Raw genomic sequence first — 12,669 nt, forward strand, 5'->3', positions numbered from 1 at the left:
TTTTCCCACTCTGACTTGATTCCATTTATACTAACTCTCTGTTTCCTTTGGTATAGCCATGCCCTAATCCAGCTTAATATAGCACCCCCAATACCATGAGACTATTTTTTTAATCAGTCTTTCATGTGGCACTGTATCAAAAGCTTTGCTAAAGTCAAGGTATACAACATCGCAATCCTTACCACTATCAACTGCCTCAACAATGCTAGAATAAAAAGATAACAAATTTGTTAAACATGAACGGCCATTTATAAAACCATGTTGCGACTCAATTATTAATTTATGTTTTTCAAGATGAAGACGAATTTTATTTGCTATTATAGATTCGAGTAACTTTCCCACAATAGACGTTAGGCTAATTGGTCGATAGTTAGACGCAAGTGATCTATCTCCTTTCTTAAAAACTGGTATCACATTAGCAACTTTCCAAAACTCTGGCACTCTGCCTGACTCTATTGATTTATTAAATATGGTTGACAGTGGGTCACAAAGCTCCTCTTTGCATTCTTTAAGCACCCTAGCAAACACTTCATCCGGCCCTGGGGATTTGTTTGGTTTGAGTTTTACTATTTGTTTAAGAACATCCTCCCTGGTAACTGCTAAACTCGTCAACCTGTCCTCGTCCCCACCCACATAGACTTGTTCGGCTGAAGGCATATTGTTAAGTTCCTCTTTGGTAAATACAGATACAAAATATTTATTAAAAATACTACTCATCTCTTCATCACTATCTGTTATTTGACCTGTCTCAGTTTTTAATGGACCTATCCTTTCCCTAGTCTTAGTACGATATAACTGAAAAAACCCTTTAGGATTTGTCTTTGCTTGCCCTGCTATGCGAACTTCATAGTTTCTTTTTGCTTTCCTTATCTCTTTTTTAACATTTCTAACCAGTTGTACGAATTCCTGTTCTAAAGTGACCTCCCCATTTTTAATCCTTTTGTACCAAGCTCTCTTTTTACCTATAAGGTTCTTCAAATTCTTTGTTATCCACTTTGGGTCATTAGTATACGATCTATTCAATTTGTATGGTATACTACGTTCCTGTGCTTTGTTTAGAATATTCTTAAATAAGTTATATATTGAATCCACATCGAAATCCCCATTTAAGTCACCTATCGCTGGGTTCATGTCTCGCTCCAAGACCGGCCCACACCCCATACCCAAGCCTTTCCAATCAATTTGACCCAAAAAATTTCTTAGGCTATTAAAATCAGCTTTTCGAAAATCTGGCACTTTAACAGAATTTTCTCCTACTGGTCTATTCCATTCTATGCTAAATCTGATTTCTTTGTGATCACTGCTCCCTAGCTCACTCCCTATTTCGATGTCATTAATTTGCGTTTCCCTGTTAGTTAACACTAAATCTAAAATATTATTTTCCCGTGTTGGTTCCTTAATGTGTTGCGTAAGAAAGCAATCGTCAATTAATTCTAGAAAATCTTCTGCTTCACTATTCCCTGTTTTGTTCAACCAGTTTATTCCGCTAAAATTAAAGTCACCCATGACATAAATACTGTTAGATCTAGATGCTCTAGATATTTCATCCCATAGATGCTTTGCTTCCATTCTGTCTAAATTTGGTGGCCTATATATTACTCCTATTATAATATTATTAGCTTTTTCGTTTAATTCAATCCAAATAGTTTCTGTGTGTGGCTCTGTTTTGATTCCCTCTTTGAGACTACATTTCAAATTGTCCCTAACATATATGGCTACTCCACCTCCTCGTCTAATATATCTATCTGTGTGAAATAGTTTAAATCCATATATTTGATATTCAGCTAATAGTTCTCTATTTTCTACATTCATCCACGTTTCGGTAAGTGCAATAATATCTATTTTTTCTGTGCAGACAAGAGCATTTAATTCGTTAATTTTATTTCTTAGACTTCTACTGTTAGTGTAATATACCCTAAGTGAATTGTTATTTTGCGGACCTTCTCTTTCCCTGATCGTTTTGCCAATTCCTTTCTCCCACAAACACATACTTTTATTACCTCCTTCCTCCAAATCAATTCCCATACCTCTATCTACTAACAGTTTAAACCCAAACAAACACCTCTAACCACTTCTTCTAGCGAGTTCGCAACAGCAACAACCCCAGCTCTCGATAGATGCACCCCATCACGAGCATACATTTCATTTCTTCCATAGAAGTGTTCCCAGTTGTCTATGAAAGATATTGCATTTGATTTGCAATATCTTTCCAGCCGGCAATTGACACCAAGTGCCCTCGATATCCATTCATTTCCCACTCCCTTTCTTGGAAGAATGCCACATATGATCGGGATTCCTCCCTTGCTCCTAACTAACTCTATGGCTGTTTTATACCTCTGAATCAGTTCCTCACTCCTGACTCGACCAACATCATTTCCTCCCACGCTAATGCAAATAATGGGATTGTTCCCATTACCAGCCATAATATCATTCATGTTGTTTATAATATCACCAATGCCAGCTCCGGGATAGCAAACCCTTAACCTGTTCCCCCTATCTCTAGCACAAAACGTTCTATCCAAATACCTTATCTGGGAATCTCCCACAACTAATGTTTGCTTAGGTACTTCCTTTACTTTCTGAGGGGCCTGCGCTTCCTTTCTCTTCGTTGCTTTCCCTTTTGCGCGATCCACAGTCTCTCCACAGCACTCGTCCTCCAAAACGTCAAATGAATTTGAAGTTGCTATGGCGTTTGAAGGCGGCTTTATCAAAGTCTTCTTAAGGCCCCTGTCTTTCGCAACTCTCCAAGACGAGGTCCCTTTACTGCTGGTCTCCTCCTTCGTTACTTCTCGTTGTTTTTTAAGCTGACGCACCTCCTCCCGCAGAGAGTCCAACTCTGTCCTCAGGGCTCCCACTAGAGTCACCAGGTCCTTCACTACAACTTCCATATTGCTATGAAGAATGTTCAATGTTCAAATATCAGTGATTCAATGCTGTTCACGATGTTTACAGCGCTAGCCACAGCACCACAGCATTATTTTGTTCATCTAGGAATCTTCAAATGATTTCTTAGGTTCCTTTTCTAAATAAACGTGTGGTCAATTATTCATTTACAGGAATTAGTGACCAGGATTGTGATAATAGCAGGAATGTGGTTATAATTAGCGTTGTGCGTAGTATTGTGGAAGGAGGAATTTTGATGAGGGAGGGAGGGCGAGAATTGAGGTAGCCTCATTGTGTGTGTGGCTGCCACTCTTGTTTTGTTCACCATACTAGCTTAGTGGTTCGCTAAGGGCAACACATATGTACATGGGTATATATAGTGTGTGTATATAGTGTAAGAACAGCAACAGGAGAATGTTGAGAGGAGCTATTTTGGTGAGGGAGGTGACGTAATCGTAGCGTCGTCTGCTGTGATTTTTCATGCAGTGTATGGTGGCCACTGTACTGTTTGGACACAATACCGGCTTACTTGCATAGTTCTGGTAAATAAAACATGTAGATAGGTATATAGAACATGTGTAATAAGAACTATAACAATATGGTGGGAGGAGCAATGTTGGCGAGTAAGATGTTGGAGTGAGGGAGACAGGCTGGGTGTGGCTGCTCTCACTCGAGGTGTTCTGAATGTGTTCATGGCCAAATGCTCCTGTTGGCCCATACGAGGCAGCTGCTATTGGCCCATACGAGGTAGCTGCTATTGGCCCATACGAGGCAGCTGATATTGGCCCATACGAGGCAGCTGCTATTGGCCCATACGAGGCAGCTGCTATTGGCCCATACGAGGCAGCTGCTATTGGCCCATACGAGGCAGCTGCTATTGGCCCATACGAGGCAGCTGCTATTGGCCCATACGAGGCAGCTGCTATTGGCCCATACGGGGCAGCTGCTATTGGCCCATACGGGGCAGCTGCTATTGGCCCATACGAGACAGCTGCTATTGGCCCATACGGGGAAGCTGCTATTGGCCCATACGGGGCAGCTGCTATTGGCCCATACGCGGCAGCTGATATTGGCCCATACGAGGCAGCTGCTATTGGCCCATACGAGGCAGCTGCTATTGGCCCATACGGGGCAGCTGCTATTGGCCCATACGGGGCGGCTGCTATTGGCCCATACGAGGCAGCTGCTATTGGCCCATACGAGGCAGCTGCTATTGGCCCATACGAGGCAGCTGCTATTAAGAACATAAGAACATAAGAACAAAGGTAACTGCAGAAGGCCTATTGGCCCATACGAGGCAGCTCCTATTCTATAACCACCCAATCCCACTCATATACTTGTCCAACCCGTGCTTGAAACAATCGAGGGACCCCACCTCCACAATGTTACGCGGCAATTGGTTCCACAAATCAACAACCCTGTTACTGAACCAGTATTTACCCAAGTCTTTCCTAAATCTAAACTTATCCAATTTATATCCATTGTTTCGTGTTCTGTCCTGTGTTGATACTTTTAATACCCTATTAATATCCCCCCGGTTATGTCCATTCATCCACTTGTAAACCTCTATCATGTCACCCCTAACTCTTCGCCTTTCCAGTGAATGCAACTTAAGCTTTGTTAATCTTTCTTCATATGAAAGATTTCTAATTTGGGGAATTAACTTAGTCATCCTACGCTGGACACGTTCAAGTGAATTTATATCCATTCTATAATATGGCGACCAAAACTGAACTGCATAATCTAAATGGGGCCTAACTAGAGCAAGATATAGCTTGAGAACCACACCAGGTGTCTTGTCTTGTTCTGTCTTGTGTTGATATTTTTAATACCCTATTAATATCCCCCCTGTTATAAGAACATAAGAACATAAGAACAAAGGTAACTGCAGAAGGCCTATTGGCCCATACGAGGCAGCTCCTATTCTATAACCACCCAATCCCTCTCATATACTTGTCCAACCCGTGCTTGAAACAATCGAGGGACCCCACCTCCACAATGTTACGCGGCAATTGGTTCCACAAATCAACAACCCTGTTACTGAACCAGTATTTACCCAAGTCTTTCCTAAATCTAAACTTATCCAATTTATATCCATTGTTTCGTGTTCTGTCCTGTGTTGATACTTTTAATACCCTATTAATATCCCCCCGGTTATGTCCATTCATCCACTTGTAAACCTCTATCATGTCACCCCTAACTCTTCGCCTTTCCAGTGAATGCAACTTAAGCTTTGTTAATCTTTCTTCATATGAAAGATTTCTAATTTGGGGAATTAACTTAGTCATCCTACGCTGGACACGTTCAAGTGAATTTATATCCATTCTATAATATGGCGACCAAAACTGAACTGCATAATCTAAATGGGGCCTAACTAGAGCAAGATATAGCTTGAGAACCACACCAGGTGTCTTGTTACTAACGCTGCGATTAATAAATCCAAGTGTCCGATTTGCCTTATTACGAACATTTATGCATTGATCCTTTTGTTTTAAATTCTTACTAATCATAACTCCCAGATCCCTTTCGCAATCCGACTTCGCAATCACAACACCATCTAGCTCGTATCTTGTAACTCTATCATCATTACCTAACCTCAGAACTTTACATTTATCAGCATTAAACTGCATCTGCCAATCCTTTGACCATTTCAAAACCCTATCTAGATCAACTTGAAGTGATAGTGAGTCCTCCTCCGAATTAATTTCCCTACCGATTTTCGTATCATCGGCAAATTTGCAAATGTTGCTACTCAAACCTGAATCTAAATCATTTATATATATTATAAACAACAGAGGTCCCAGGACAGAGCCTTGAGGCACTCCACTTACAACATTTTCCCACTCTGACTTGATTCCATTTATACTAACTCTCTGTTTCCTTTGGTAAAGCCATTTTTTATTATTATTATTTTTATTATCCTATTGGCCCATACGAGGCAGCTGCTATTGGCCCATACGAGGCAGCTGCTATTGGCCCATACGAGGCAGCTGCTATTGGCCCATACGAGGCAGCTGCTATTGGCCCATACGAGGCAGCTGCTATTGGCCCATACGAGGCAGCTGCTATTGGCCCATACGCGGCAGCTGCTATTGGCCCATACGCGGCAGCTGCTATTGGCCCATACGCGGCAGCTGCTATTGGCCCATACGAGGCAGCTGCTGTTGGCCCATACGAGGTAGCTGCTGTTGGCCCATACGAGGTAGCTGCTGTTGGCCCATACGAGGTAGCTGCTGTTGGCCCATACGAGGCAGCTGCTATTGGCCCATACGGGGCAGCTGCTATAGGCCCATACGAGGCAGCTGCTATTGGCCCATACGGGGCAGCTGCTATAGGCCCATACGAGGCAGCTGCTATTGGCCCATACGAAGCAGCTGCTACGCGGTGTTCTGAATGTGTTGATGGTGAATGTATATAGTGTGTGACAGTGTATAGTGTGTAAATAGATTGTATATATACACAAATTAGCATGATACATAGTAAATATGTGCTGCATATGTGTACACAAGTTTCATGCACGTAACACAGTGTCTACGGACAGTACGGATGTTGTACTGCGATATTATAGTGTACATGTTCATTATACATTGGATTGGGACATAAAAACAATGAAAATGTATTTTGAAAGGTGCGTAAAAAATGAACGAAAATATATTCGCGGCAACTCGCTCGCCCCGCCCCGAGCGCCCCACCGCCCCCAAGAGCTTACGGCACGGGCGCACGGGGAATGATGACGTCACGCCCCCAACTTCTGGACCCCATAGCAGCCAAAGTAAGTACAATTTCGCCTTTTTTTTACATACCCATACTGAGGGAAGGGTTTTGACACTTTAAAAAGAAAAAATAATTTTTTCCAGAGAATTTATTTCCTGCGCACTGCGGGGGTGTCACATTTGGAGGCAACACAGTTAAGGGGTTAAACTGCACATGACAGGGCTGAACACATTGAAACTTTAAAAATACTGTACAATTTGGAGGATATTGATCTAGACAACTTCTTCAAAAGGTCAGATGTCACACGACAAGTAGCAACTGTTTCAAGCTCAAGCAACAATGCAAGACAGAAAACAGGAGATCCTTAGAATTGCCTACCCACTGGAGAAATGCCAAATTTTGGGTAAGAATGGAATGTCAAAACACTGCTGAATTTCAAAATACAGCACAATAAAATCATGAGTACAAAGTGTTGGTGGGGGGGAGGGGCCTCTGCCAAGCTGCCGGCTTCCTGTCTTTGTCAAGACCATTACAGAGATAGTGACTCAGGTAAATTAATCTACGTCCTTTTTCAGCAGAATATTTTTCTCATGACATTGAGATAATTTATATAAATTAACTAAAACATTATTGGTAAATAATTTGAATTAGATGACCGCGGTCATGTTGCCGCACTCAACCTTAGCCTGCATCTCTGACTTTCGTCCTCTGCAATGTTGTGTAATTGTATATAATGGTGGAAAATTGTCACAAAGAACATGCAACTTACTTTTAAAGTTTTCATATTATTGGTGATCTCTTTTGCTTGAACAAGGTGTTGGGCCTGTAAGTTATCCTTATCAGCAGTGTTAATGAGTGGATTGTTAGCATTACATGCTTTACTCTGAAAAATTATAACACATGTTATGAGGCACAAGGTTAATTATGCTACACAATGGGCACATATAGACAAAAAATGTACATATCAAATTATGTTTTATTTCATAGAAAGAAGAAATACACAAAGATGACTCCAATATTATTTACCTTTTCAGAGGATGAAATAGAAATTTGGCTTTCTTCAACTTCTGGAGTTCTATGAAAGAAGTGGCTTGGACTCGTAGAATTGAATTCCTCTCCATCTGCATCAATGAAGCGCTCATTTCTAGTCTGCGTCTCACATTCAACATTGATTGCAGAAACTTCCTGTTTAGATTTACATTATTTTTATTAGAAGTTGTAATATATAAAAAAACCAGCGTTGAATGTAATGAAACGCCATTTTCTGGGTGAGCCCCGTCGGCTCCCCGGAGCTATCCCAGGCTGATATGCTAATGTCAGACTTTGGCATCAGTCATGTGTATGGAGTTCTTAGGCCTACTGGGGACCATGGCCAGAACCGGGCCCCCTCAGAGAGGCAAGGAGAGCAATGGCCTATAGAAGCCCCCGTGTGGTTGGAAGCATTCTATGTCTGCCATCGACCGGAACAGGCACCCAGAAAGGTAAGTGCCTCAAAACAAACCCCTATTCTGGTTAAAATTGCTACCAAAAGCCGAACTAGTGGATAGAACTCCCCAACCGAAAACAAGCAAACTAGTGTGATGTCACACACCGCCGCGCCGCTGTCTGCGCAGCTCCCCCCTCCCCGGGAGGGGGAAGGGGGAGCCCCAGACCCCCCACGCCGGCTACCCACACCTCAGTTCTTGAGGCTGGATGTCAAAAACGCGAAAAACCCCCGACCGGAGGGAGGGAGGGATGCCGGGGAGCCTCCGGGACTCACCCAGAAAATGGCGTTTCATTACATTCAACGCTGGTTTTCTGGGGGGAGCCCCGTCGACTCCCCGGAGCTAACTACCCACAGACAGAAAAAAGAGGGACTTACCCGGGAGGCGGCCGTCGCTCACTCCTCAACTCGAAGCAGACACAACTGGCTGCAACCGCCGACCCAAAGCAACACACGCCCGACGGGGCCCAGGGACATTCACAAGGTAACGAGCAGCCAGGACCCTGTTCGACCGCAAAAATCCCCGCGCCCGAATATCAGACCAAGACATATTCCCAAAGACGGTAGCAAGAGCCGCGAACTTACCAACGTCATGGGCACAGGGATAGACCGCAGGCTGGCTGGACTTAATAACCCTGTGGACGACCTGGGAGACCCGAACCCGTGAACAGGGAAGAAGGGAAACCGGATCAACAGAAGCCGTGGCGCGCAAATAATGGCGAAGCGCCGCAACCGGACACAAAACATGATGCACCCCCGGCCTGACCAACCAAGCATCAACCACCCATGGACCCCTTCGGAACGCAGCAGTCTCATTCTTCGCCAGAAAAGGAGACGGCTGCAAACGAACAAAACAATCACCACGACCAAAAGAGCAGAAACCCCTGCGCCGGAGGAGAGCATGAAGCTCCCCTACCCGACCCCCAGAGGCCAAAGCAAACAAGAAAAGTGCCTAGGAAAAACAATCCTGGACCGAAGGGGCCACAACGAAACGAGGAGATGAAAGGAAAGCGAGCACTCTGTCCAAAGACCAGGACGGCTCAGGCGACGCATGAGCAGGCCGGAGGTGAAACAATGCACGAGACAGCTTGCGAAACGGCGCAGACATAACATCGATACCGAAAGCAAGCTGAAGCGGCTCCGCCAGCGTCGCATGATACGAAGGCGACAGTGTTAGGCATAAGATGACGGTCCTGAAACAATCACGAGAGGAAGGACAAGACCACCCGAACAGACAAGGAACTAACACGACAAAGACGCAAAAAAGAAACGGAAGGACCGCCAGGAAACTTCATACTGCCGCCGAGAAGAAGCCCTCAGGTGGGACACCAACAAGGAGGCCACCTGATCACCATAGAGATGATGATAGACTTGAGTCAAAAAAACCATACGCAAAGACTCGAGGAGAAGATCGAACCAGCCACGTGACATACCGGCCCGATCTGCTGAAAGAGGCAGAGCCGCGGGAAAAACCTCGGGTTCGGACACCGAGCAACCAGCGCCTGAAACCAAGGCTGGGCCGGCCACCAAGGGGCCAGAAGGACAACTCTCCCCTGGTAAGTCTCTAAGCGAGTCAGGACCTGGAGCAACAGCCGAACCGGGAGAAAGAGGTACAGGAACCCCCACCTCGACCAGTCTAGCCGAAAGGCATCGACCCCGACGGCCTCGCGATCAGGGAAGGGTGCCGCATAAATCGGAAGACGCCACGACCAGGCCGACGCGAAGAAGTCCACCTCGGGGCGCCCAAACGTCTGGCAAAGCCAATGGACGAACTCGTCATCGACCGTCCACTCCGTGGAGAGGGGAACGAAGCGAGACAGGGCATCGGCCAAGACGTTGGACACACCCCGTACGGGAACCGCCAGGAGAGCCAAACCCTGAGAACTCAGCAGACGAGTCACCTGAAGCGACCAACCCCAAAGAGACAAGGACCGCATCGAACCCCCGCGGTTCAGGCAATGAACCACCGGAGAGCAGTCCGAATGGAGCCGAATCGTCGATCCGCGGGCCACCCGAATCCTCCCCAGAGCAAACCACACTGCCGCGAACTCCCGCACCGTGCTGTGAGCTCGACGGAAGGACGGATCCCAATGCCCCTGGCCGGCCTGGTGAGCACTGGTCACAAAACCCCAGCCGAGAGACGACGCATCCGTGTACACATCGAGTGAGGGCTCGGGGAGGTGTCAAGGCACTGAACCCAGAAAAACCTGAAGAGGAAGCCGGTGACGCAGCAACCGACGCAAGTCCCCCGGGGGTCGAACTCTGCGATCGCGAGAGAGGCGGAAGGGGGAACCCCGAAGGAACCAGAACAGCCGTCGAAGCCAAACCCGACCCGGCGGGTAGACCACCATCGCGAAGTTCAGGCTCCCACACAGCCCCTCGAGCAACCGCCGGGTGACCCAAGGGCCCTCCAGAAACAGACAAAGGTGGGACCGCAACCGCAGGAGAGACTCCGGAGGGAGAGACAAGGAGGCGGTTCGAGAGTCCCAAACGAGACCCAGCCAAGTCCGAACCTGAGAGGGAACCAGATGGGACTTCCTCCAGTTCACCAAGAACCCGAACTCGGCGAGCTGGGAAAGAACCAAATTCCTGGCTAGCAAGCAAGCTAACTGGCTGGGAGCCCAAACCAGCCAGTTGTCGAGGTAGGCCAACACCCGAACACCTAGGAGACGCAAACGAGCCACCACAACCCGTGTAAGGCGCGTGAACACGCGAGGTGCCATGTTCAACCCGAACGAGAGACAACAAAAGCGGTAACTCAGATGCCCCACAACAAAACCGAGCCAGTCCCTGAACCGTGGATGAATCGGGACATGCCAATAAGCGTCCCGTAGGTCCAGGGACACCATCCAAGCTCCCGGCTCCAAGAGGAGCCGAACCTGAGACAGCGTAGTCATCCGAAAGGAAGGGCAATGAACCCAGGGGTTCAGACGGGACAAGTCCAGAATGAACCGCAGGTCCGCGCAGTCCCGTTTCGGAACCGGAAACAGACGGGAAACCCATCTGAGGGACGACGTCGTTTCGACAACGCTCAAGCGTACCCACTCCAAGACGACTCGACAGAGCGCAGGGGAAGAAACCTGCCTTGCCAGCCCCGACCCCCCAAAGGGGGGGAGGGGCCACCCAACACCACCGCAGGCCGCTAGACACGACCCGAAAGGCCCACGAATCGTGGGACCAGGCGCGGGCGAACAGTGCAAGCCGCCCCCCCCCCATCACCCCGTCAAGGGGGCAAACCGCGAAAGGGCCGGCGACCCTTACGAGACCCAGAACCCCGCACAGCGCAAACATCGCGCCGACCAGATGAGCGAGGGTCCGCAGGAGGAGCCAACCCCGAACCTGACACCAGAGGCCTACCACGACGAGAGGAACCCCGAGCCCTGGCACGACTTTCCGGGAAGACCCACCCCGGGACCCCCGGAAAACCAACAAGAGCCAGAGCCCAAGCAGAAATCGGCGTAAACAGCTTCAACAAGGCAGCCGACGAACGCGCAGAAGAGGACAAGGTGCCGGACCCCGGGACGGACCCAAGCGTCCTCACATCCTCCACGAGCCAATCCAAAGACAGCTCCAGGAGGGAAAAGAACCGCAAGGCCGAAGCCAAAAGGCCCCGGGTGCGCAAGTCCTCCGCAACGAGTGCCACCGAAAGGGAGGGAACCTGCACATGGAGCTGAATAACGCCCACATCGCGGGGAAGGGCAGGGGCAAACAAGCACTCATTCAGGTACTCAAGCTCGCCCCCCAGGAAAACCTGAAGCACCGTGGAAGCTTCCTGCCACTCCAGCGTGCAGGAACGACAGAAGGAATGCCAGGAATCTAGAACAAACAAGGGGCAGTCTGCTAGTCAGGACGACTCCGGAACCTCGTAACGGAGCCAGAAAGGGAACAAAGTCCCAAACCTGAATGCAGACGGATCCATTTCCGAGGCATAATCCAGGTCATGCAGGAGGTAAGCTGCAAAGGCCGCTCGCACCACACCAGGTTGGATGCGATAAGCCGAAAACCTCTGGAAGGACGGAACCGACGTACCGGAACACGGAACCGAACCCGGGGAGGGGCCGACACCAAATCCAACTCGTACGCAGAGGGAGGAAAAGAAAACCCCACTCGTTGTAACAATAAGCCCTGCTCAGAGGGAAGAAAAACCCAGGCGGGGCCCAGCGGGGCCCAAGGCCCCCAAGTCAGCCCCTCCCCAGCCTCGAGGTCCTTCACCACAGGACCCGAGGCCGAGTCCTCTTCCCAAGCCCCGACCCCACAAGACAAGGACGGAGCAGCTGGAAAAGCTGGAGGAAGGGGGGCCCACTGGTCAGACCCAGAAGCTTCGGCTGGGAGACAAGACTCGAATGCCTCTGCCGCCCCCCCGGAAGGGGCACCCCTCGAAGCTGCCCGAGTCTCGAGATCAAGTAACCCCTGCTCCGACCCCAAAACTCTCAGACGCTTCGGGGCCGGAAGCAGGGGGGGGGACCAGAACGAACAGAAGGGGAAGGACAAGGAGTGCGGACTGAACCAGGATCGAAGCGAACCCCACCCCCAAGTCCGGGTCTCGAAAAGCAAAGCGGGGCAGCCCCGGGGCATCCGGGTGAGCAACC

The 12,669-nt window shown here is 48.3% G+C and overlaps 1 protein-coding gene across 4 annotated transcripts in view; it reads right to left on the bottom strand.

Annotated features, from left to right (window-relative positions):
- Nucleotides 1-12,669, bottom strand: part of LOC123753031 (uncharacterized) — a 215,552-nt gene that overhangs the window by 93,757 nt on the left and 109,126 nt on the right. For all 4 annotated transcript variants that reach the window (XM_069316537.1, XM_069316535.1, XM_069316538.1 and 1 more), the window contains 2 exons: nucleotides 7,624-7,782; nucleotides 7,367-7,480 (listed from right to left, as the gene is read on the bottom strand). In XM_069316537.1, coding sequence (XP_069172638.1) covers nucleotides 7,367-7,480; nucleotides 7,624-7,782 — 273 coding nt within the window. The remainder of the gene's footprint in view (nucleotides 1-7,366; nucleotides 7,481-7,623; nucleotides 7,783-12,669) is intronic.

Source organism: Procambarus clarkii, chromosome 84, assembly GCF_040958095.1.
Source record: "Procambarus clarkii isolate CNS0578487 chromosome 84, FALCON_Pclarkii_2.0, whole genome shotgun sequence".
NCBI classification, from domain to species: domain Eukaryota; kingdom Metazoa; phylum Arthropoda; class Malacostraca; order Decapoda; family Cambaridae; genus Procambarus; species Procambarus clarkii.